Source organism: Phacochoerus africanus, chromosome 7, assembly GCF_016906955.1.
Source record: "Phacochoerus africanus isolate WHEZ1 chromosome 7, ROS_Pafr_v1, whole genome shotgun sequence".
NCBI classification, from domain to species: domain Eukaryota; kingdom Metazoa; phylum Chordata; class Mammalia; order Artiodactyla; family Suidae; genus Phacochoerus; species Phacochoerus africanus.
Window position 1 is genome coordinate 103873214 of NC_062550.1, and position 27787 is coordinate 103901000.

General features: G+C 38.3%; 1 protein-coding gene across 1 annotated transcript in view; it reads left to right on the top strand.

Annotated features, from left to right (window-relative positions):
• The window catches only part of PPFIA2 (PTPRF interacting protein alpha 2), a 464313-nt gene that overhangs the window by 313998 nt on the left and 122528 nt on the right, over window positions 1–27787 (top strand). Inside the window, exon 7 of the mRNA XM_047788357.1 lies at window positions 10583–10699. Coding sequence (XP_047644313.1) covers window positions 10583–10699 — 117 coding nt within the window. The remainder of the gene's footprint in view (window positions 1–10582; window positions 10700–27787) is intronic.

Genomic DNA, 27787 nt, shown 5'->3' on the forward strand with positions numbered 1-27787 from the left:
AATCCTGTAGTTAATGTCGGAACCATAACCATCCACTGTAAAAATCAGTCTGTTTAAGCAAACATTTGAAATTTTCTTACTCCTGCTACCATCATCCTAAAACTAAAAATCGTATGAGTTCCCACTGTGGTGCAGCAGAAACGAATCAGGCTAGTTTCCACGAGGATGCAGGTTCAATCCCTGTCCTTGCTCAGTGGGTTAACGATCTGGCGTTGCCGTGAGCTGTGGTGTAGGTCGCACACACAATTCAGATCCTGTGTGGCTGTGGTGTAGGCCGGCAGCTATAGCTCCGGTTCGACCCCTAGCCTGGGAAAGTCCATATGCCGTAGGTGCAGCCCTGAAAGAAAAAAAGACCAACAAAAACAAAAAACCCTTTAATATTATTTACATATCATTTTTTTATTCCACTAAGACATTTTTTTTCTACTGTACAGCATGGTAACCCAGTTTCACATACATGTATGCATTCTTTTTTCTCACATTATCACGCGCCATCATAAGTGACTAGACATAGCGCCCAGTGTTACACAGCAGGATCTCATTGCTCATCCATTCCAAAGGCAATAGTCTGCATCTATTTTTTCACCACTAAAAACTAAACAAATTTAGAGACCTTGTCAAATAAGATATTTTTATGTTTTCAGGTATAGGCAAAATCAGTTCAAATGTAAAATTTGGAAATAGCCAAAATTCATGTACTGTTCACATATCATTTTAACCAAGTGTCCCCAGAAACAACTGGTGATGTTCATTTAAATTTTATCACCCAATCAATTCATCTAATGGGAACTGGGAAGGCTGGTCAGCCCAAGCATAGGAAGTTAAAAATAAACATTATTGACTGAATCAAGATAGCAAAGTTGTAAAAATTGTGAACAACCATCAAGTGAACCTGTACTTCTCACCCTCAAGCTATTTGTTCATTCATTAGGATAAATAGATTCATTCATTAAACCATTAATTAAATAACTATTTTTTGAACTTGATAAGAGCTGAATCCTCAAAATGCAAACCTCTGATTCCCATCTCATGACATTTGATCAGTCTTGCAATCAGCTCAACTTCACAAGTTTTCAAAATCTATCCATTCTCACTGAAAAAAAATGTTGAAGAAGGAATGTTACATGTGAGCTGATCGAACTGCATTACACCACATGAAGTTGCTTTACACTTGTTTTAATATGCTTCACTGACGCTTATAAATCTTACATCCAAAAGCCAGAGCTGAAAAGTGAAATTGCTGTTGGCCTAGTGTCCTTAGTTCTATTTAAATAAGTGTCTCAATCTTTTGGGTTCCTGAATTAATATATAATAACACAGATCCAAACTATTGTGCCTGGAGAGTTGCTTAAGTGTAAATTGTAAACCCCTACTAGTTGCTTGTCTTTGTTTCTTCATGTTGCAACCTCAGTGTAATCTAAGTATGGAATTCAGCTAAATTAGAATAAGTATCCGTGTAGAAGCAAATTATGTGTTAGCGTAGTGAGACTTCTGTAAGTCGCACTCTTGGAATTGTTAATTGAGTTTGGGGTAAAAATAGATGAAAAGAATCTTTGTTAATTAGATGTGGGCACTGTCTGGAAGGGGTTGTTAAATAGGTAGAGGCAAATATGAATTTAAAAACATCAGAGGGAAGAACTCTGGAGAATTAGTATGAGGAGAGTACACATGATTTATTTTGAAAAGTAGCTGGGGAAATTTTCAAGGTAAATTGAAATGCCTAGGCCACAAAAGAGTTATAAATAAAAATGATAAATAATGTAAACACCATGATTTTTATTCCTAAAAATAATTGAAGACATCTTCTGTGTTTAGATTGTTTTGCCAAATCAGGCCGGGTAAATTCCCCTGCCATCAGCCTACAGAAAGTCCTGACCTAGATAAACAGTTCGATTTTGCAGTGAATCATTTCATTAATTTTCAAAAGGCACTACAGCATAGTGCTTAAAAACCATGCATTTTGAAGGTATCAGACTTGGACTGGAAACCTGTTTCTGTCTTATCTTTTTCTATATGACCTCAAGTATATTGATTATCCCCTTTATGCTAGTTTCCTCGTTTGTAAAATAAAAATAATATACCCCATTTATAAGATTACTGGGAAGATTAAATGAGATAATGTGTGTAAATTTCTTCACATGTATGTGGCATATAGTTGGTGTTCAGTGTATAGCAGCTAATACTATTGATAGCAGTTCTTAATGGGAAATTTAACTCCTAAACTCTTATTTCTTATTTGTCTTCCTTCTTTTGGTAACTTCATGGAAACATCCTGTACATTAACATTTCTGAAATGACGCAGGATTTCCCATCGTGGCACAGTGGTTAACGAATCCGACTAGGAACCATGAGGTTGCAGGTTCAATCCCTGGCCTTTCTCAGTGGGTTGGGGACCTGGTGTTGCCTGAGCTGTGGTGTGTGTTGAAGACACGGCTCGGACCCCATGTTGCAGTGGCTGTGGTGTAGGCCTGCAGCTACAGCTCTGATTGGACCCTCGGCCTGGGAACCTCCATGTGCCATGGGTGCGGCCCTAGAAAAGACCAAAAGATGATGAAAAGCAAAGAAGGTGAAAATTAAATTAATATACATTGCTTTTATGTTTCCATCTTAAGAATTGTATCGGCAAAAATAAATTTCTAGATACCCTTGCAATTCCACTTTCCATCTGACGTCTAAGTCTATAGCACATAAACACAGTGTACACTTTGGTTTACCAGAATCACGTCACCTAGACTGTGGCATACTTGTGAAATTGTGCCACCTGGGCTGTAATACACTTGTAAGTATTTTTTAATATTTTAAGACACAATGAGACTGCCGAATGCGTTCTATTTACACAGTATCTCTTGGAGATTTTCACCCACCTGCCCTCCCATGATCCTCCTCCTAGCCTTCTTCCCAGTTGCCTGTGCCTCCTACTTCATCTGCCTCTCACACTGAGAGCTGCGAATATCCTACAAGCCTATGTCAGTACTTCTTGTTCTTTTTCCTTATTTCACCCGTGGGCTCTTCCATGCCCAAGGCTCCTTTTAGCCTGGAATCATGGAGTATGAATGTTGGGGAGGACTTCCAGTTCATGCGGTCGTTCATGTGGATAACTAATTTTCTTCTCCGTGCACACTCAAGTACTCTTCCATCCATTTTTTTCAACACTCCCTATAGGTCTTTTCCCTCATACAGTCTGCTGTCCTTCAGCACTCCGTAAACACTCCTGCTACTTGTCAGTGAGTGTACGAAGAACTGGGGATAAGTAATCATATGTAGTTTCTGGCTTCAAGACACTGTCAAAATGGTCAGTCAGAGCACTAACAGCCAGTTGTCCTAAGAGTGGTACTTTGCATGGCCTACGTTATTGGCGAATGCTAAGGATTATGTAACTTCCATCACTGGGAGAGGAATGGTCCCGGATACATCCCAGAGTGAGTGGCATGTAAGTGAAAACCTAAAAGGTGGCTGAGAAGCCATCGCGAAAGAGGAAGGGTGTGTAGGGAGAACTCTAGTCCATCTTCCGGGATCATCCTTTACTCTCACCCTATTATCACACTCAAAACACGTCCAACAAAAGACGTGTGGAGATTTTTCCCCTACCAAGCAATCCACTGCAACGCCAGCAGGGTGTCCCATGGTTTAATTCTGAATTCTGACACCATCCACCTGGCGAGAGCATCAGATCCTACACTTGAAGGGTTCAGTTCCACAGAACCAGTCCTACCCTACTGCAGGTGCCCATGGCAAGTACAAGTTTTCGTCTGTGCTTCTGATTGAATGGGTATCAATCAGACACTCTTACTACCCCTTCTCTGCGTTTGATTCATTTCTTAGAGCAGCTCATAGAACTCAGGAAAACATGTACCTACATTTATCAGTTTATTAAAGGGTATGATAAAGGATACAGGTGAACAACCAGATGAAAAGATGCCTAGAATAAAGTCTGGAAGGGTCTTGAGCTCAGGACCTTCTGTTTCTGTGGAGCTGGGATGTATTAACCTCCTGGTATGTGGATACATTCATTAACCTAGAAGCTCCCCAACCCCTGTACTTTTGAGAATTTTGTAAAGGTTTTATTACATAAGCATGATTAATCGTTAACTTCATTTCTAGCCCCAGTACTCTCTCTGGAGAATGGTGGATGGGGGGAGCAAAAATTCCAAGTTTGTTATCATGGCTTGCTCCTTCTAGTAAGGAGCTGCAGTCCAGGAGTCCACCCAGAGCCCTGCATTAGAACAAAAGATACTATGAGTGCTCTTATCACTTAGGAATTCACAATGATTTTAGGATCTTTCTTCCAGAAACTGGGGGCATAGAGAAATACATATTTTTTCAATTATCTCATAAAGAGCATCCCAAATGAATATAAAAACTCACAGCCAAGATGGCATTTTGGGTGCATGTGACTGCAACTCCTTCAGTAAGCTGGAACATGAAGTGTGAATAAGACAATAAGGTTGATCTTCATTATTGTCATTACACAATAAGTGTGTAATGTATGTCATGTTTGACTAAGTACTTTATAGTACAAACAAAAAAAAAAATAGGTGTACTCATCCCTCATTTGATAAGAGAAGAACACGAACTTGAGTTCAAGAAACATGGACAACATCATAAAACCAGTAACACTTAAATGGACCAGGACTCATACTTGCCTTTTGAGACTTTTTGAGAATGCTATGCTTCTGGGAATCACTTCCCAAATATACTGTTGTCTACAGTTACTTGTCTCAGAGTCTGTTCTCAAGAAATCTTGAACTTGGGAAGAAATGGTAGTATAGATGAAACTATGATATAAAAAAAGTAAATGTATGTAATGTGCTAAGCATAGTTTTTGGCACATTGTAAGAGCTCTCACTAAATGATTATTACCCTGTGTTGTTGTCTTACTGCCTTTTTCTGTGTTTACTTCCTTTACTAAAATGTAAGCTCCTTGAAAGAAGGACTTTATCTGCATTTTCCAGTAGTGTCTCATACTTAGAACAGCTAACAGTGAATATTTAGTGAATAAATGGATTCATACACTTTAAACACTTGAGAAAGCCCCAAATGTGGGAATATAGAGAGATGAAATAGATTCTATTATTTCTTCCTAAATTGCTTTTCTCTTAAGAATCATGTTTCTGGCACTTCTCTGATATCTGGAGTCCCCAAAGCATCAACTTTCATTGATGTTTTAGCTGTCTTTTGAAGAAGACATCTTACATTATATGAATAACTCACTGAAAGATTTTTATTAATCTCAAATTTTGTTTTCAATAATGATGAATCCTCTGCCTGGAAAGTTTTTCTCCCAGAAACTGCTTTTTTCCCCTCTTATCTTCAGGTCTGTACTCAGAAATCACCTAATTCCTCATTAAATTGCACCTCATAGCATCTTTCCCTTGCTTTAATTATCCCTTTGCAATTATCACCATTAAAAATGTACTCCATTTATTTCTGCTGATAGTTTCTCTCCCCGACAAAATGAAAGTTCCATAGTTTCTCTTCCTCAACAAGAATGAATTAAAGAATTTCTGCCTTTTCCTCCTGTTATATTTTCTAGTACCTAAAATATCCTCAGTGAAATAGGAATGAATATGTATAAACTGAATAAATCTCTCCAGACCTCCAAGGGAAACTCTTGTTCAAAGGAAAGATGATAGAAGAATGTCTCTTGGTAGACGTGTTAGGATCCCTGAAATAGTCTGGTAGAAAAAAGGAATGGAGGCTGGGGAATTTTTCTAACTGGAAGACTGGCCACCAAGACCACCAGTCGCTGTGTGAGGTCAGAGCTTGTCAGAGATTGATAAGAACCGGAAACAACCTGAAAGAGGCAACGGTTCACATAACGAACTTGGTAAACTGCCTTGGAAGTGTAATGGGTTTGGGAGTGCCTAGGAGCCCTGAGTCAGGCTGTTAGAAGTTTAGCGAGCTCTCAGGAAACCCCAAGGGTCAAGGCAAAGCAGTAAACCAGAGAGCAGGGGTCACGCAGACGCCAGGGTTTTAGCCGAAGTTCTTTAGCTGTTTAAATCACCTGGCGTTCTTTCATCTTCTTCCGGATGTCTTTTGCCATTGAAATATTAAACATGAAGAGCTCATGCTCTTCTCTCTACCTGAAAAGATGTCTGGTCCCCCTCATGAATTCTGCATCATTTTCCAAATCCCCCCTTAGATGTTACCTGTATTGTGTTGCTTTCCAAGTTCCCTGAGATATTTGCAAAGCCACTTGGTGCCAAGTGACAGAAAACCAATCCAAACAAGTCGAGCACAAAAAGGAAATTTGGGGCTTATTTTAGCAAAATACCAAGGATAGAGTTGATTTACGGATGGCTAAAATCAGGAGCAGGAGTGATTCACCAGACTCCAGCTTTTCAACCCGCTTTTTCCATTCAAGGAACTGGTAGCACCAGCACCCTAACCACATCCCACCAGCTTACCTGCCACAGTGGAAGAATCTTCCCCCGTGCCTCTGCTGGACACATCTCTCGAGGAATGCTCTGATTGACCTGGCTTGGATCAGTTGCCCCCCTCCCCCCATTTGCCACCAGCTCCAGACACCCGACTGACGTTGTCTCTAGGATGACAGTAGAAAAGGAAAATTCTCCAGTGTAAATGTAAGATGTCATCAAAAGGAATATGAATAAACACGGGGCACTTAAAAAACAAAGATCAACAAACACTTGACAAACCGTGGTTGATCAGTTAAAATGATTGTGGAAAATTTCCCCTGATCAGAGGTCCAGTGGACTGATGTGTGTGAGCATGCGTGTAAAATTCTGCCTGCCAGTGAAGCTCTCTAGTGAAGAGACAATGAATTCAGAGCGAGAGGGTCGCAGTACTTGGAAAGGAAGTGCTTCCCACACCCCCGTACCCACCCACCATCCATTTCCCCTGACTTAATAGAGCCCAAGTGCAAAGTTGCCTGAGACAATGTCACAGATAAAATGTATAAAGATAAGGACTTTTATTTGATGTCTTACTTCCATTAAATTCTCTTTATCTCAGTTTAATCATTTATAAAATGTGGGCCATAAGACCTAATTTGCAAACTACAATAGTTTAACACAGTGTTTGGCCTGTAGTGGGTTTCCAGTGCTTTCCTGCAGTTATATAACAACTAGATAAGCAGCAGCGATTCCCAGCAGTGATTCCTCCTACCAGCCGGGGCATCCCTTTTGTAACAGGTCACATTGTCTAACAGTGAGAGATCTAGTCCTACTTTGATTTTCTCAACAAGTCGCTTGAGCCCTGCTTTCGACAGCCTTCTCTGTCAGCCCGGAGGATATTTTAAGGCTAGCAGCCACTTTTCCTTCCACTTGCTGTTTGCAAGCTACTTCTCAAGCTACTTATTGCATTCACTTCTCAGGCTGGCTGGGAGAATTTCCTCCACAGGTCTGTGCTGCCTTCACTCCAGATGTCTTTGTGACCTTCCTGTCCCTTTGAACCCGCTGCAGGGAGGGCCCAACCCCCCAAGCTGCATTCCCAGGAGAGAACCTCTCACTTTCCCCTGTGCGAAAGGAAGAATCAAGCTTATTAACACTTACAATTAAATCAGATGTGGAAGCTTTGCTTTCATAACTACCCAGGCTAATTTGTTATTGGGCAAAAATAGAACAGAATAAAATCATATTAGGATGATAGGAAGTATACGCATCAATTCTCCTGTTTTGATTTTTTTTTTTTCTGAAAGAATGTATTTTACATGTTAGTGGTTGAAAATGTGTCTTTCTGGGAATTAATTGTCATACATATATATTGCGAAAAACTTGGAGTCTAGTTTTTTAACATAGTGGCCCAACCATATTTGCATAAGGTGTTTTCCATATGAATTTGGTGTTTTGACTTTTTTTATTAAGGTCATCAATTCATCCTTTCACTGAATCATTCATTAAACCTTTATAGATAGCCTGCTTTATTTTGGGCACTAGGGTGTTTTCAATATTTATGTGAATTCCTAAACAAATGGTAGTTATTCTGTAAACTGAGAGTTAAATTTGATGTTTAAATATTTTTTAAAATGGTCTGTCTGTACTTCTAAGGTAAATTAAATGATGGAAGAAAATGCAGAGAATTTTTAAATTTATTTTTACCTTTGTCTTAACATATTTGTTAAGTCATGGGTATTTTCTTAGTGGAATGTCAGCATATAAAAGTTGAATTTTTAAAAATTCATAATAAAATTTTATAATGTATTGATAATAATATAATAGTATTGCTTTATGCAAGAGACAAGATGTTAAGAATGTAATATAAAAATGATATATCCAGGGATGATATGAGAGGGGTGTCTCTGAAGATTCTCCAGCACTCTAAATCTTTATCTTTCGTTATTTTTGAATGAATTAGGTTTATATTATCTTTGTTTTTCCACATCCGTTTATTATTTAATGCAACATTTATGGTGAATCCTTGCCCATAATAATGTGAGGTGCTTCCCATGAAAATGATGTTTTCAATAAGGTAGTCCTTTGAAAATGATTTTCCCATGAGATATCATTAGGATTTCTGCTCACTAAAGAAACAAGGACAGTGAGTAAGTAAGTAAAGGAATCACATATTAGATTTTAATGCATAAGATACACACTAAAATAAAAACAGATACATTGTAAGAAGTGCAATGGCAGGGTACCTTCTCCCTGAGGACTGCATTTCTCACCTGCGTGTTGAAAGCTGAGATGGTCCTATCTGCAGTCTGAGCTTCAGGCAGGAAGATAAGCAAGATCCTCAATTCTGGGTGAGAAACAGCCAGGTCCGCCTGTGGGACCGAAGGAGGCCATGTGGCAGAAGGGATCATGCAGGGTGTTATAGACCTTGTTAAGAAGTTTAAAATTCTGCTAAATAAGCTGAGAAAACAGACAGGTCCTTTAGAAAGGTAAGGAGTGACGGGATATCACTTAAGCTTAAAAGATGAATCTGGATGTTGTGTGGGTGATAGATTGCAGCTGGGCGAGAATGGGAGTAACCAAAACAAGGATTTGGTGACTTGGGTACTACAAGGGAGAAGAGCATTTACCTAATGATGTGCCCTTAAGAAATGATAAGTTATCAGCATATGCAAACGGCGGTATGTGGACTGACTGCACAGCACAGGGAACTCTGCCCCCTAGTCTGTGATAATCTGTGCGGGAAAAGAACCTGAAACAGAATGGATGTGTGTCCATGAGCAACCGCATCACTTTGTTGTGGAGCAGAAATGACCACAACACTGTAAATCAGCTACACCTCAATAAAACTTAAAAAAATAAAAAAAGACGTGATAAGTTAGAGAGTCAACTGCTGGAGGTCATATCAAAAGATCACCTTTTCTCATGAGTATGGCCTTGATAACTGGACAGCAGTGGCAGGCAGCAGGACAAATACCCAGTTCCTTGATGTCTTTTGTTTATTTGATAATTATTTGTCTATGTGACATATTGCTCTTATAATTTCAACATACAAATTTTATATGATTCGATATTTCTTGTGTACTAAAAACTATGGACATTGAACCTATATTGACACATTATCCGAGTTGATAATGTAAGAAAGCTTGCCAAGAAACAAGAAACTTATCGATATTAATATAAAGTATTTTTAAAATATTTATAAATAGCAAATATATTTATTTGTTCATTTTGCCTTTTTGTTTTTTTAGGGCTGCACCTGCGGCATGTGGAGTTTCCAGGCCCTGCGGGTCCAGTTGGAGCTATTGCTGCTGGCCTATGCCAGAGCCACAACAAAGGCAGATCCAAGCCGCATCTGCAGTCTACACCGCAGCTCATGGCAACGCTGGATCCTTAACCCACTGAGCAAGGCCAAGGAGAGAACCCACAACCTTCTGGTTCCTAGTCGAATTTGTTTCCGCTGCGCCAAGACGGGGATGCCCTCTTTTTTTTTTTTTTTTTTTTTGCAAATATATTTTAAAACACCATTTTAAAATGCCAGACTGGTGTTTTTGACTCTGTATATTATTAGCTTATTTAAACTACAACTATCTGAGAATTTCTTGGTTCAAATTATCATGTCTATAAAATTGAGCTAAATATTTGCAGGAATTAATTGCCTTCTGAGAATTTTTCAACTATATTTGGACTAGAAATGCTAAGATTATGGCTGTTGAAATAATGACAGTGAGACCAGTTTAGTTCGAAGTGCTCATGATGGCACAAAATTAAGTCCAGTTTACACATTGGCTTGTTTTAAAATTGCAGAGGTGCTGTCTCTTAGGGAAAATTAATGCTCATGATTAGCCTTCAGTCTTCAATCTTTTCATTTATGTTTCTTTTATACTTTAAGAATTCAGACTAATGAAAATTTTACTACATTTCATAAATTGAAAAGTCATTCTGAATTAATAACACATGAATCATGCCATTGATTTAGATACATTTCAAACTAGACAGATACATTTTCTACCAGGAAGATATTTTTAAGTACATTTCACATTGCTCTAAATACTATTCAAAATGCTAACCTAAATTTTTAAATTATTTTTCAAATAATGAGTAAAATTTAATGTTTATTTGCTGATTATTTGTCTGTATTCATTAGTTTGTAGCCACATTCAAGTAAACTATTTTTATACTTCACGCACTATTTTAGATTTTAAAGACACAGTGCTTTTATTTTGCAGATTGTTGCCTTGCGTGAACAAAATGTTCATATACAAAGAAAAATGGCATCAAGTGAGGGATCCACAGAGTCGGAGCATCTTGAAGGGATGGAGCCTGGCCAGAAAGTCCATGAAAAGGTACGCCACATACAACTTGCCCTTACAGAGAAATGTTTTATTCACTCTATCGTGTGACAGGAGTGTGAACTATGAAATTCATCGAATAAACTCCCTTCATTATGTTTTGATTTGTTGGTTAAAAGTACATTATAATTCCCCTTATCATTAATTGTTCCTAATTTGATTCTCTTGGAAATGATACATGTGGGGTTTATGCACATGTATATGTGTGTGAATTTCTCATTGCTTGCTGTTAACGTGAGTCTCTTAAAATAATTTAAGTATATATCTGATTGAACTGATATATAACTAATATATAACTGAATATATATATTAGCATGTTAATAATGTATATCCAGAACTGCTTACAGTACAACAACAATAATATTGATTTATAATCGATGTTATGTCCAACAGGTGACTAATCTGTAGCCAGTCACTCCAAAAATATTTTGATAATCTCTTATTTGATGTAGTATTTTCCATGTGTTGGAGAAGACCCTCGCGGTATTCCTGTTCGTGAGGAATTACATAAAATCGTGGGACTTTTACTGTCTTTTGGAAGGAATTGATTTTCCATTTGGGTAGGGTTAGACCCAGGTCAAGGGCATTAACAGTCTGTCTGGCACTTTTCTGTGCTGAACCGCTTGTTCCCAACACAAGAGACAGAAGGTCATTCGCTGGTAGATGTGGAATCAGATTAAGATTACAAAGGCATTTGCACATCACGTGCATGGGGTCTAGACAGTGACCTGGATATTCGGTCTTAGTATGTTATATCTTGGGATGATTGAGCTTCGTAATGATCAAGACTTCATAAATCAGAGGGCTAAACTGGTGTCATTGTGAATATCAACAGCTTTCAAAACAGAGAGATTAAGAAGCAAGAGACAGGACCACAAAACAAATAGCACTAGACTTCTTACCAGAAAATAAATTGAGCCCCCCTCATTTATCCAGCTGAAACAAATGGAGGGGCTTCTTATGTTTCCTTCCTTGAATGTAGAAGCAAAAGAAGCCCAGCAAACCAGACTCATTTCCTGAGATGGTCCTCAGTTGTGGTGGTGAGAAGCAGACAGCTCTTGTTACAGGCTTTATTATTTTAGCCTTGACCCATGTATTTTATAGAAATCTTAAAGTAGGTATTAAAAATAAACTATGTGGCATTCCCATTGTGGTGCAGCAGAAACGAATCCAACTAGTGACCATGAGGTTGCAGATAACCTGGCCTCACGCAGTGGGTTACGGATCCAGCGTTGCTATGAGCCAGGGGGTAGGCCGGCAGCTGTAGCTCCAATTCGACCTCTAGCCTGGGAATCTCCAAATGCCACGGGTGCAGCCCTAAAAAAGCAAAAACAAAACAAAATGTACAGTCTGACATGAGCTGTATTTAAAATTTGAATAAAATCTAATTCCCTTTTCTTCAGATAAGTAAGCTGACACTGGCTCAGTAAATAAACCACCAAGCTCTTTAGAATAAGCTCTGCACACAATACTCAGTTTAGGAAACCAACTTGTGATTTTTCTATTACTGTTTCATTTTAACTATGTCATCAGTAATACCTTTCCTCAAAGAATTACAGAATCGCACTGGTTTGAGTATGGCTTTATGGTCATCTAGTCTTTTTCTTAGAAGTCTTCAAAATATAATGATATATTTTATTTATCACATTATTCTAATACAGACTGAAATTAAAGAGAGATGCTTTTCAAAGGCGAAAAGAACTTAATGTCTTGTCTCTCCTCTAACAGGCTATTTGGTGCATCCTAGTGCTCCTGGGGGTTGGGGAGTACTCATGGATTTTTTTCAAATATTTTTTCTTTAAGATATAAGCCCTAAATATTCAGGCATTGTAAAATACAAGACAATTGCTGTCAGATTAACTTTCAGAAACTGGTTACAGAATTAGAATGAAGACCTGTAATTGATGTTTATTTCTACTGGACTATGGAGGGTTCCAAGTAATTGAGACCTAAAATACTTGTCTTTAACTTTCTTTGCCTTTCAATTCTGCGTGAAGGCATTTTAGCTAGTGTAGAAGAGAAATTCTGTGTCATTGCTAACGCACTCTTTTTTTTTTTGTCTTTTTGCCACTTCTTGGGCTGCTCCCACGACATATGGAGGTTCCCAGGCTAGGGGTCGAATCGGAGCTGTAGCCGCCAGCCTACACCAGAGCCACAGCAACGCGGGATCAGAGCCGCGTCTGCAACCTACACCCCAGCTCAGGGCAATGCCGGATCATTAACCCACTGAGCAAGGCCAGGGACCGAACCCGCAACCTCATGGTTCCTAGTCGGATTCATTAACCACTGCGCCACGATGGGAACTCCCCTCACTCTTTTTTATTTTTGTTTGGATGAAACTAAAGACTTTTACATGTAATTATCAATGCTATTAGTATTGCTTAAAATATCAGGCCCCTGTCCTGCAATGTAATCCTAAAATATATGTCATATATTTTTTTAATTTTACAAACAAGTAAATTGTGCTTTAATTCCTATTATTCCTGATATAATTCAAGAATGTACTTTAAAAGTTTTGAATCACTTCTCTTTGCCTGACATTTCTTTTGTTTCCAGCTTCACTGCGATATAATTGACATAAGATGATGTAAGTTTTAGGTATGCAGTGTGATGTCTTGGTATACTGATCGTGTAAGCTTAAGGTATGCAACGTGATGATATATATAATACATATATGATATATATGCATATGTTATAAAATGATTACTCTGATAAAAATAGTTAAGGCATTCATCACAGTGTGTTGAGGGCTGGTAAAAATGTTTAAGATTTACTCTCTTCGCAACTTTCGAGTATGCAACATTAACTATAGTCGCAATGCTATACAGCAGATCCCCAGAATTTACTCATCTTCCGCCTGCTGACATTTTTGATAAAAGATGAGTTAGTATCCTGATTGTTATTTTTATCACACTTATGTATATACTACTAAATTATGCACATGAGCATTCTGAAGCATCGTTCCAAAATTACCCCCTCTACGCTGATGATTTAACGCATATCAATACCATTGCATAACAAGTCTATAGGATTGCAATTTAAATCCCAACACTTAGTTTTTTATTACAAACTATTGAAAAGATGCATTCAAACAAAGTAAAAGAGAACAGGATTTGGGGAAGCGTCTATGCAATGAAAGTTAGCAGGGTAAGAGAACGGTGGTATTCGTGTATAAATTGCAAAGTGGTTGTTGGGGAAAAAAAACCCAAAACCATTGTTAAACACTATGGAACCGTCGGAAAGTGACTTGTGCATCCCAGTCACGAGGGTTACCCTTTGTTTAGGGCAGGAACGTTGCTTAAATTACATAGTCAGGGTGGGTTATTAGCCAACAGGAGCTGTTTAATGTCAGCGGCATGAAAACTCTGTGGACAAATAGTCGATAAAAATAGTCTCACACAGCACACTCTGAAACGGGCCTATTACTCATAGGAAAGTTGTGTAATTATTACCAACATTTTAAAAACAAAAATGTGAAGAAAAAATACACTTAACCAAAACAGGTTTGATTCGGTGTGCCGTAGAGTTCATTGGTAGTTCTAGAAGAACATAAAAATTCACAGGATGATAAAAATCTTCAGAACTCTACATTGTCCCTCATTAGAAATTCAGATCTAGGATCAATAACTTTCTTCCCATAGCTTCCTAGAGGGGAGTTAACTTGCGAAAATAAATTTCATAAACATTGCGGCTCTCGTGCAAGAGATGATAACACTTCTGACTCACATATGCTGGACTTCCAACTAGTTTTTCTAGCTGCACATCTTTGCTAAGTGATATGAATAAGTAGAATGCGAAACAGTGGTCGAGGTTCAGAATCAGAAGACATAGTTCCTGCAACAAATGTGCCAAGAAACTGGAGTGAAAATAATCTGCCCAATTGAATATTGCAAAACATGCTGAATAAAGTGGTGTCAGAAATGATACTAGATTTTTTTTTGTTTGGTTCTTTTGGGTTTTTGTTTGTTTGTTTGTTTGTTTGTTTTTTGTCTTTTCTAGGGCTGTACTGTGGCATATGGAGGTTCCCAGCTTAGGGACCTACACCACTGCTCACAGCAACACCGAATCCTTAGCCCACTGAACAAGACCCACAACCTCAAGGTTCCTAGACGGATTCGTTAACCACTGTGCCACAACGGGAACTCCTGATACTAGAGTTTAAAGAAAAGTTTCCTTAATTGTGGTAGGAGCTGTCAGAGAGGCAGTATGGATTAGTGACTGTTTGAAGTCAGTGGAGATGGATTCAAATCCCATCTCTACCAATTACTAGCTGTGTGTCCTTATGCTGTAAACTCCCTGAGCAACATTTATAGATAAATAGTCACGCCTAACTTAAGAGTTTCATTGAAAAGCATAAAAACAATGACTCTGAATGACAAAATTCTTGACACATGGATTGCAAGCAATAAATAATATGGTTAAAACATTTGCTAATACTGCGTTTTCACCACCATTCATTTTTTCAAAAAACGTTTGATGGTGACATTGTCGAAACTGGTACTCTTCTAGGTGGCTGGGATGCTAATGAGTAAGGCAGGCGAAGAGGACACAGGCACTGAGCACAGACACGTAAATGGGAGTGAACCTGGTCCAGGGGCCAGTGAAAGGTGGGTGGGGGGAACATTAAGTTGACAGCTCAGCGGGTTGGCGTCCAGCATTGTCACTGCTGTGGCTCTGGTTACTGCGGTGGCGCAGGTTTGATTCCTGGCCCAGAAACTTCCACATGCCATAGGGCATGGTCAAAAAAAAAAAAAAAAATGTGTATAATTAGACATGGCCCTGAAGGGCTATTCAGGAGGTGGGGTTGGAAGTCAATGGAAAAGCTGAAGGAGTTTATGAAATGAAGGAGAGACTGCACAAGGGGTGGGAGAGAGCTTTGGGGCACGTTCTTGGTAACTGAGCCTCGCTGTCAAGAGAGAGAACCAGGAGAGAGTCGCTGAGGGCAGTGAGCAGTGGCCACATCGTGTAAGTTCTTGTTGGCTGTGGCAGGGAAACTTCCGCGAGCAATGGAAAAAACACAAGTGCTTTAAACATGGAAGCATCTTTTTTATTTAGGGCCACACCTGCTCGGAAGTTGCTGGGCTAGGGTTTGTTTTGGAGCTGCAGCTGCCAGCTCACGGCAGCTCAGGGCAATGCCAGATCCTTTAACCCACTGAGCAAGGCCAGGGATTGAACCCACGTTCTCACAGATACTAGTCAGTTTCTTAACCTGATGAGCCACAACAGGAACTCCTAAACATAGAAGCATCTTGATTAGATACTTTTAAAACAGCATTTGCAGTACGATTTTATGTCCATTTTTCACATTAGACTTCTGCAGCAGGTGGAGATACTGCCTTTTCTTAATGTTATGGTTAATGAAACCGAGGCTTAGTGAGAAGAAGTGTCCAGAGTGGGAGCCATGGAACCCTGGTCTTCTCACCTCCTTTCTGCTCTCACATTCCCTCAAGCCAGGATGTTTTTTCTGGGTGTTATTATTGATTTTTTAAAAAGTCATTCTAACCTATTCTTTTTTTTTTTGGTCTTTCATAACTATGCATATTTGTTTTCTAGAGTAGATTATTTTATTTAAGATTGTGCTCTTTTTTTTTTGTCTTTTTGTCTTTTTGACTTTTTGCCTTTTTGCCATTTCTGGGGCCGCTCCTGCAGCATATGGAGGTTCCCAGGCTAGGGGTGAAATCGGAGCTGTTGCCACCAGCCCACACCACAGCCACAGCAACGTGGATCCGAGTTGTGTCTGCGACCTACACCACAACTCGCGGCAACGCCGGATCCTTAACCCACTGAGCAAGGCCAGGGATCAAACCCGCAACCTCATGGTTCCTAGTTGGATTCGTTAACCACTGATCCTAAGATTATGCTCTTTAAAAGATTCTTTAATTTTTTCTCACAAAGTCTGCCAGTTTTTTTGTTTGTTTGTTTAACTCTGAACAGATGGTCAAAGACAATGGCATTTTAAAAATTCGACTACCAAGCGTATGACTTTTAAACCGGGGTGAGAGGGGCCCACAGTTTCGCAGGTCTTCCTCTGGCCCTCTGTGCTTCTCCCTGCTGAATAAAGAGTCAGTGTGCCCAGGGGAACTTCACAGTGAGCCACACCACCCCTCTTGACCACCTGCCAAGTTCCTGGAAGCCCAGACTTACTGACTGCACAGAGCTTAGCCTCCAGGGCCTTTATGAGCTTCTTTCTAGGAGCAACGTCTATGGCCTGCCCACACTCCAGCCCCCCATTTCTGGATCTAAGTGGAAGCCAAGGGACACCTGTTTTCTGGGTCACATGTCGTGTGAAAGTGCTGGCATAGGTGTCCACCTGTATACAGGTCAAACAGACCAGTATTCAGGAAGGAACTGAGGCTTGGAAGAGGAGGAGAACAGGTTACAGGCGAGAGCCCCATCTAGGTAATAAGGTGTGATGCGGAACTTCAAGGGATCTGAGAATTGTTCATCAGCATCTGGTCTAAAAGCCAGCGTGAGGGCGTCATTTCAAGGAAGATAGCAGGATATGTTTTTATTTGACCGTTTGTTAGCTGATTTATAAGTGTGACTTATTTGGATTTAGGGTACTTAGGTCTCTTTGTCTTTTGCCTTGGGCTTCACAAACAGTAAGGACCCACCTGTATGCCACCCACTGTAAGAAATTACTCTTTAGGACTTCCCGTCATGGCGCAGAGGCTAACGAATCCGACTAGGAACCATGAGGATGCGGGTTCGATCCCTGGTCTTGCTCAGTGGATTAAGGATCTAGCATTGCCATGAGCTGTGGTGTAGGTCGCAGACGCGGCTTGGGTCCAGCATTGCTGTGGCTCTGGCACAGGCTGGCAACTACGGCTCTGATTGGACCCCTAGCCTGGGACCCTCCATGTGCCTTGGGAGCGGCCCCAGAAATGGCAGAAAGAAAGAAAGAAAGAAAGAAAGAAAGAAGGAAGGAAGGAAGGAAGGAAGGAAGGAAGGAAGGAAGGAAGGAAGGAAGGAAGGAAGGAAGGAAGGAAGGAAAGAAAGAAAGAAAGAAAGAAAGAAAGAAAGAAAGAAAGAAATTACCGTTTAGTTTCAACATTTTTCTATGCATGTATATGTACATATATATGTATACATCTGTGTGCCTGTTTGTGTGGAAAACCAAAACTGAAATCTTACAAAACAATGGCTACACTTTACTGTATGCAGTACATTTTGATATTTTTCACTCCTCAAGGATGGAGGAATTACTGTAGGTCTTCCCAGAGCTAAGGGTAAAGTGAGTGGCTGATCTTTCCAAAGACCACGTGAGAAATGCTTCCTTGGCACCTCATGGGAGGTCCTTTCCAAACTGGTCAGCCTCTTCTCTTATTGCAAGCTTCTTTGCTTGTCACCCCACTTTTAACTTGGGTACTCTGAAAGAACAAACCGATGCTTCCCTTTTCTCAAGTGTCGCCCTTATTATTCTCTCCTCTTCGAATTAGACATCAATTTGTGACTGTTCTTTAAATTAAAATGCACCATAATAATCAGGCAACAGTAATATATAAATGTGCAAGCTGAATAAACATAACAGTGTAAATACATTTTTGTTTTTACTTTTTCGTTTCTTCAATTCCTGCTGGAAAGGCAGAAAGATGATGGCCAAAACACGTAACACAACATGAAGAATTGATGGCAAAAATAATTCTCAGATAAGAAAATCTAATTATTAAGTGTCCATTGGTTGCATTCTGTGCATGAAGGACATTGAGATGAAGTGTTATAAAAAATGAAATATGAGTTGTGCTTTTACCAAAATTAAGGCTTTGTGGATTTTTATCAATACAACAGTATGTTTTAGACTGAACTGCCAATGACAAAAATGGGCACTTAGGAAAAGTTACCATAGTTACGTGAGCAGTATGATTATCATGGATGAAAAAACATCTTGATTCCCTCATGCTGCTGTTCTGTATTAAGAAATGTGATGATATGCAGATTGTGCATAATCTCACATCAACCTGTTGGAGGTACATTGACTTATTTGCCTTATGAATACATCGCATGTCTATTTAACATTGTCTGTAAAACATCATTTATCACAAACAGCACTCTTTTAAAGAACTCTACTATGTTCTAGCCGAAAGCCTCCATCTATAGGGATGTGTCCAGTTATTAACTATATTTTGCCCATCTTTATATCCCTTCTTCACTCCATGGCACCTACACCCAGCAATTGTTCACCCAAACATTCAGGCTTTATTCATTGTGGCTTATTTCATGCATTATCCATTAAGCCCCAATTTCTTCTCTGTATGAAATATAATTATCATTTGAATTTACTTACATCTCAGTAGTCCTACCAGAATATTTTCTGTGTCTTGACCTCATATAGAGCGATCTAACTCCTCATAATAACGTGATGATACAGTATACACTTCTCTTCTATTCATTGATTCAGTTTTAAAGCGATGAACCCAAACAGGAGGGTGAAGTTTATGAATTCGCCATCTTGGGTTGGCACGTCTCGCAGGAAAGAGAAGATCCAAGTATAGCCCTCAATATATGAGGCTGGAGTGGCCCAAGGTCTACTGTTGGCTAGAAGAGGGCCCAGAAGAGGCAAGGTTAGACCGTTTCATGATTCATCCATAGGTACATGGAGTTAGCCTTTATCAGTTTTATAGGAATGAGCCGGAGAAGATTATGACCAAAAGGCATCTTCTATATATATATATATATTAGCAAAAATAAGAAATAAAATTATTCTAATGTTATATGGGAACTTAAGTTCAAAACAAGTCTCTCTCTGAATGTGATGACTGGATAATTTTAATGGATGGACATGAAAGTGGAAATGACTCCTCTATCTTTAATAACAGATGTAGTATCACTTATATCATTAGCCCAGATCTGAGGGAAGCAGAATAAACACATCTTTGCTGACATAGGATAGTTTCGTACTTTAAAAGGCTGACTGATTCACAAGAGTTTGACAAAGTTTGTTTATCTCTGACCTATTGTCATACTTTGAATGTCTGTTTTGTACTAAGGATTCTGCTTTCTTATAGGGATATGGAGAACAAGTCATTTTTCTCCCCCTATTGTTTTGTCTGATCTTTAAGCCAATCCAGGAGAATTTTTAAGTCTATCATTCAGATGTTCTGCAAATGAGCTAATTTTGTTTTTCACTTTGGTAGAGTTTGTCCATCTTAGCATTTCTCATAAAGCACTAGTTCCTCAGAAATTTAGCAGGTGTTTGACAGAACCTACTGCCCCCCCAAAATAGATTTTCCAGGAAAATAATATTATGCTTTACAATTTTGAACTGTCCCATTTACTGTATTATTTATTAAAATGTATTAAAATCCTCAAGGGTAAACATAGCATGCGGTTTCCAAAAATGATATGACCAGAAATCCCCTTTATCTGCAGGGGAATTGCCTATGCCAGGATGAGTATTCTGAAGAATATCCCTTAATGCTGGCTCCAGCCTTTTAAAGGTAGGCAGATTGTTCTTCAAAGCTGTCCATAAACCTCATCAGTCAAAGGGCTACACACCAAGAAGAATAAGATGAATAACTTATTTAAATCCCTTGACTGTTTCCCAAAGTACTCTTACCTAGTTGTTTTATTTAATCCCCATAATAACCCGGCGAGGTTTGTAGAGCAAAGGTCACTGGCTCAAAGTCATCTAGCTTGTGAGCAGGAGGAGCCAAGATAAATAGCATAACACGCATACAAATATTAAAAATGAACAGGGGTGAAAAATAGCATGTGAACTACCTGATTTCATGGATTTCAAAATATAAGAGTATTTGCTGTCTACAATCATGAAAGACCTAATTAGACTGAGCATCAGTCTTTTAACAATTCAAAAATAAACCTTGGACCAAGCAAACTTTCTTACCCCTGCGTTGATGTCTCGGCAGTCATCTAGCCAAATCCTTCTCCGGCAATTCTTGCCGTCCTTTCCTTTGTCATCAGTTTTATTTGTTCTTCTACCCCTTTCCTATAATATACAGAGTTCTTCTGATTTAAAGTAAATTCTCTTTTGGTCCTACTTTTCCTTCAGTTACTGCTCTATTTTCTACTCCCCTTTGCAGGACAGCTCTTCAAAAAAGTCATCTCATGCCTCTCCCCAGTTGCTTTCTTTGTAGACCTCTTCCAGTAAGGTCTGGGCTCCACCACTCTGCAGAAACCTCGGCTGTTACCAGCGTCACTAAGTCTCCATTGTTTAATACAGGGGCCAGTTCTCAGCCTTTCCTGAGTTGAGGTCATGTTGTTCCCTCTTCCCTCCTTGATTCACCTTTTCGTTTTGCTCTCATTACAGGCAGTAGCACTGGGTTTGCTCTGGGCTGACCAGTGGCTCAGTCTTAGCCTCCTTTCTTGGATTATACTCTTCTGCCTAACGACTTTTTGAAAGCATCAAGATATTTATGTCCAATGAGATTGTTTTATCCTGAGAGGTACATTAAATTTGTTCCCATCCAGTGGAACTTCCGGTGTACTTTCTAAGACTTCTTTGAATTCTAGCAAGTTTACATTCTCATGGTTAGACCTTGCTCTATTATTTACTTATTTATATTTATTTACATATGTATTTATTCATTTATTATTTGTCATTTGTTCAAGTATAGTTGATTTACAATATTATATATTAGTTTTAGGTATACAACATAGTGATTCTGTATTTTCATAGAAGATACTCTCTTTAGAGTTATTATAAAATATTGGCTATATTCTGTTTTCATCCTGATGGCTTAATGTCACAGTGACCAAGGGCTCAGTCCTTCATTTTTTCTCTCAGTGATTTCAAACAAACTCATAACTTTAAATACTATCCATAAGCTAATGACGCACAAATTTTAACTTCTAGCTCAGAGCTTACAGCCAAGCTCGTATATCTACATGCCTACTGAACGTCTATCTCCATTTGTTTATCCAAAAGACATTAAACCTGAAAATGTCAAAAACCTTACCTCCGGATGTCCCTCTCCCAAACTCTCTGCACTATTCTCCATCTCAGTTGATAGAAATCTCATCTTTCCAGATGCTCAATCTAAAGAATTTGGAGTTATCTGCAAGTTCTCCCCACGTCTCATAACTCACATCAAACTGTAAATAAATTCTATTTGCTCCACCTTCAAAATATATCCAGAATCTGACAATTTCCCACCACCTCAGCTAAGCACTCTGGCCTAACCCACTGTCACCTCCCACTGAGATTAGTGTAATCATTGTCTAACAGTCGCTCTTCTTCTCTCACGGGGCCCTCATTGTCTCTTTTTAACCTGACATGAATCGGAGTGATGTGTTAAAACATAAACCTGAACATGTCAATCATGTGCTCAAAACTTTGCATCCATTTCCCATTTCCACAAGGCTGTGCAGGATTTGGCTTTCCGTATCTCCTGACTCCATCTCCACCTGCATCCTAGCCACACTGGCCTCCAATTGACTTCTGACTTGCTCTTCCCTCTGCCTGGAATGCTATTCTTCCAGATATCTGCATGGCTTCCTCCCTCACTTCCAGCATGTCCTTGTTCAAATGGCATTGACATATTCTGACATAAAGTATCATTCATTTATTTATAATATCTGCAATTTATTGTCTATCACCCTAGCTAAGAATAAACTCCATGAGGGTTAGCATCTCTGTTTTATTCCTAATGAGGCTTAGGTGCCTAAAACAGCTCCAGGCATGTGGTAGGCTTTTAATATGTTAAATAAATAAACAAATAAATACCGCATTGTTTTAACTATTATAACTTTAAATCTCGGTTCTTAGAGCTGAATTATAATTTCAGCTTTTGAAATCCCACTTTAAAACCCTATTGATATTTTCATTGGAATTACTTAAGCAAATTAATTAATTTAGTGAGAATAGTCCCCTGTATGATACGGTGTCTTGCCATCTGTAATGTGGTTTGAGTCTCCACTTATTTATGTACTGTTTTATGTCCTTCAATAAAATTGTTTAATTTTTCACATAGAGATCTTACAGACTGCTAGATTTATTTCTAGGCACTTACATTTTTGTTGCTATTAAGATTATTTCCTTTTCATCTTTTCTAGTACATTAATAATGGCACATAAAGGTATAACTGATTTTTAAGTACCAGTATGGCATCCAGCAAACTTGCTAACTTATGGGTAGTTCCAAGAGTTCTTGAACTTTTCTAAATATTTAAACAAATAAGGAGTTTTGTTCTCTTATCTTCTCCTCCTCCTCAATTTTAGTTTCTTTCTTTTATAGTCAATACAGTGCTGAAAAGCAAAGGTCAGAATGGCATTTTTGAATTTATAGTCTTCACAGTATCACTTCTGAAAATAGGGGGCCCCTCAAAATCAAATGCCATCCATGCATCGTAATAATAACCCACCGACATGAAGCCTAAATGAAACCATTCCGCCAATCACTGGCCTGGTGTTGAAGTTCCACCAACAGTAGTGTCATTCCCTAACAGAGTGGTTCTTCAGAGAGGTTTCTCCAAGTTATTCCAGATTATGGGTTAGTTTCACACTTAAATTCCCAAATGCATCAAGGTGATTGATCCAAAAATGTTTTTCCTGACTCCACACACCAGGCTAGAACTACTGCTGACACTGGCTGGCAGATTCAGGTTTCAGTTCATACCCTTACTTCCCTCTGGGTAAGTTCTCCTTATGAATTTTTTCTGAAACCATCAATCATCTTTGTCTGTAGGAGAATAATTTTGAACTTCACAATTAAATGGAGAGCAATTGAATGTCTCATACGTCCTCTCCCTCCTGAGGTTTCATGGTTCTTATGCAACAACCCCCACCCATGATTTTACATCAAGACACAGTGGAAGAGATAATTTTCCAAGGCTCCATTAAATATTCTTCCTCTGGGACAGGGATAGATCCTTTTCTTTTATTTACATATCTAAAAGAATAGCTTAGTGTTCTTCCGGCTGGAAAGATCCTCTTCAGTGTTGCTTCTTTATTCCATAGCTGAAGAAAGAAACACTTGAAGACCTTCAACTGAAAACAAAAATAATAAACAAAACAAACAAAACCCCTTATACAAACTTCATCTCCTTATATCTTCTAACTACGCAGATCATTTAAGAATTTTACAGATGAATGTTTTGCCACATTAATAATTCAGTCTTTATTTCATGTCGTAATATGGGAAATGGCTACTTTTTACATTTCTGAGTCTTCTTAACATGTCAGTGGAAACACGGACTAGAAATGTCTCATGTTTCATTTAGATTTAAGACACCATAAAATGAAGTCTTTTTCTTTGAAGTCACATACATCAGATATAGTGAATGAATTGTATTCTAGTTTAAACATTATGAGAACATTGGAACTTCAGAGTAACAGAGATTCCTCAGATGAAAAGATTCTTATTTTTTTTAATATACTTGATATAAAATGTGCCAATTTCTGCTGTACAACAAAGTGACTCAGTCTTTCAATCTGAGTTTCTATTTTTATGTTATTTTCCATCATGATCTATCTCAGGAGATTGGATATAGTTCCCTGCGCTATGCAGCAGGCCCTGTTGTTTATCCATGCTAAATGTAATAGTTGGTATCTACTACCGGTAAATTTCCAATCCATCCCACTCCTTCCTCTCTCCCCCTTGGCAACCACAAGTCTGTTCTCTGTGGAAGTGAGCCTGTTTCTCTTTTATTTATAGGTTCATTGTGCCATATGTTAGATTCCACATGTAAGCTTTATCATAGGGTATTTGTCTTTCTCTTTCTGACTTACTTCCCTTAGTATGAGAGTCTCTAGTTCCATCCATGTTGCTGCAAAATGGCATTATTTCATTCTCTTTATGGCTGAGTAGTATTCTATTGTATATATGTACCACGTTGTCTTAATCCATTCATCTGCCAATGGACATTTGCATCGTTTCCATGTCTTTCCTCTCATGAATAGTGCTGCATTGAACATAGGGGTGCATGTATCTTTTTGAATGAAAGTTTTGGCCAGATATATGCCCCGGACTGGGACTGCTGAATTATAGGGTAGTTCTATGTTTAGTTTTCTGAGGTACCTCCATTCTGTTTTCCATAGTGGTTGTACCAGTTGCCATTCCTACCAACAGCGTGGGAGGGTTCCCTTTTCTCCACACCCTCGCCAGTATCTGCAGACCTATTAAAGTTGGCCATTCTGACTTGTACGAGGTGGTACCTGATGGTAGTTTTGATTTTTATTTCTCTAATAATTAGTGATGCTGAGCATCTTTCCATGTGTCTGCTGACCATCCACATGTCTTCTTGAGAGAAATGTTTATTTAGGTCTTCTGCCTATTTTTCAGTTGAGTTGGTTTTTGTTGTTGTTGTTGTTGATTTGTGTGAGTTATCTGTATGATTTGGAGACTAAGCCCTTGTCAGCTGCATCCTTTGCAAATATTTTCTCCCATTCTGAAAGCTGTCATTTTACTTTGTTTACAGCATCTTTTGCTGTGTGAAATTTCCAAGTTCAATTAGGTCCTATTTATTTGTTTTTGTTTTTATTTCTATTTCATTGGGAGACTGATACAATGAAACATTTGTACAATTTATGTCAGAGAATATTTTGCCTGTGTTCTTTTTAGGAGCTTTATGGTGTCATGTTTAAGCCTTTAATCCATTTTGAGTTTATTTTTGTACATGGTTTGGGAATGTGTTCTCATTTGATTGATTTCCATGCAATTTTCCAATTTCTACATTTCTTTAGCATTTCATTTCTCTTTATCTCACAGAATGAAATACATTTTATGACTCCTCTTTTATAGATATTTCCCAGTACTCCGAAGAATTCTTAGTGCTGGACACTTATGTTAATGGTTCCAAATCTTAGTATAACTTCTATGACCAGATAGTAATTGATTCATCTCTAACTGCAATATTTCATAGAACTATTTTCAAAAATGGAATGGAACTGCTCATTGTTTACTCCTTGTATGATGATTAATTTTAAATATATCTGTGCCTCTAATATCTGAATTTAACTAATAGTAAGGTGAATTCCTAATTTCTACTATTTGGCATCTTTTTGCATTTTCTCTAGAAAGATTACTAAACCATGAGAAGTAAAATGTGTAAAAGGAAAAAGATCTTTCTGAAATTCTTTAGAAGAAAATCAAGGTCTTACAGTTTAGTCTTGAATAATGAGATCAGGGAGGTGTCAAAATATACAAGTCGAGTTTAGAAATATATTCACCATAAAGTTTAAATTATCAACTGCTAGTGACTATAATTAACAGTATTATATTGTGTATTTGAAAGTTGCTAAGAAAGGACATTTCAAATGTTCTCACTACAAAATGAAAATGATAGCCAGATGAGAGATGAGGTGATGGATTGTTAACTAGTCTTATTGTGGTAATCATTTCACCATATATATGAAATATATATATCATCATGTTATATACCTTGAACTTACACAATGTTATGTCATTTATATCTCAGCAAATATAGGGAAAAGTTATCAGCTGCCAAGTATGATAGCTCCTGGGGAAAAAGAAAAAGTACAACTAAATATTCATTCCACAAGGGCAGCATCCACCTAACTCTGAAAACTTTTAATTAGCATAGTTCCTAAATACTCTTGAACTGCTTGTCAAGAAATAATCTACCCAAGGAGAAATCAATTAATAAGTTATCTTAATATGGCAATGTAAATGCCTCTGTTCTGTACACACAGGAGGCACTATTTACCACTTAGGAGAAATGTAAAAAATTATTCATATTATTGTTTAATAAACTGCTATTCTTTGGCAGGAGAGCAGTATATGGCCACAGATGTATGCCCAATAAAAGTAATAACCATTCAAGGATTGTAAAAAAAAGAATGAAAATGGTCACACTAGTAATTTAAGTCTACTGCTGATTTTTTTTATTTTGTTTTGTTTTGTTTTACTGTTTAGAATCATCAGATTCTCATCAATCGTTTTTTTCATTTTTTTAAAGTTGTATTGAAGTATTGTCGATTTAAAATGGTGTGATAATTTCTGCTGTACAACAAAGTGATTCACTTATACGTATGCAACATCCATTCTCTTTCAGATTCTTTTCCCACACAGATTTTCACAGAATATTGAATAGAGTTCTCAGTGCTATATAGCAGGTCCCCAGTGGCCAATCATTCCGTATACCTCGGTGTGCATATGCCAATTCCAAACCCTCAGTCCATCCCTCCCCCCACACCTGTCCCCTTTGCTAACTATAAGTTTTTCAAAGTTTGCGAGTCTGTTTCTATACTGCAAATAAGTTCATTTGCATCTTTTTTTAGATTGCACATATGAATGATATTATATGATGTATGTTTTTCATGGTCTGACTAACTGTAGTATGATAATTTCTAGGTCCATCCATTTGCTACAAATATCATTATGTCATTCTTTTCATGGCTGAGTAATATTCCATTGTATACAGGTACCACATATTCTTTATCCTTCGCTCTGTATTGGACATTTAGGCTGCTTCCATGTCTTGGCTAATGTAAATAGTGCTGCATTGAACACTGACGTGCATGTGTCTTTTAGAATTTTTTCTTTCTGGAGTTGGATGCCCAGGAGTGACATTGCCGGCTCGTATGGTAGCCCCATTTTCCATAGTGTTTACACCAATTTACATTCCCACTAACAGTGAAGGAGCATTCCCTTTTTTCTGCATCCTCTCCAGTATTTTTTTATTTGTTGACTTGTTAATGATGGCCATTCTGACTGGTATAAAGTGGTACCTCATTGTAGTTGTGATTTGCATTTCTCTAATAATTAGTGAAGTTGAGCATTTTTTTCATGTGCCAACTGGCCATCTGTATGTCTTCTTTGGAAAAATGTGTATTTAGTCCTTCTTCCCATTTTTTTATTGTGTTTGTTTTTTTTTATATTGAGCTATTGTACCACTGTTTTTTTAAACAATACAGTATTCTTTAATATATGCTAAACTAGAAGAAGAATAAAAATATTAATGGTTAGTTCATTTTGCCAAAGATTATCAAATATAAACAGAGCTATGTTTCCATTCTTTTACCTGGTAAAATATGGAAGAGCACGTCTAAATTCCTGGCTTCATTTCATGAGAAGTCCCTGTGATTATGACGTGGTGAGTCTTCTGGGACCTCATTCAGTCCATTTGTTCTTACATGCAGGCTATATATTGTGACCATGTTATT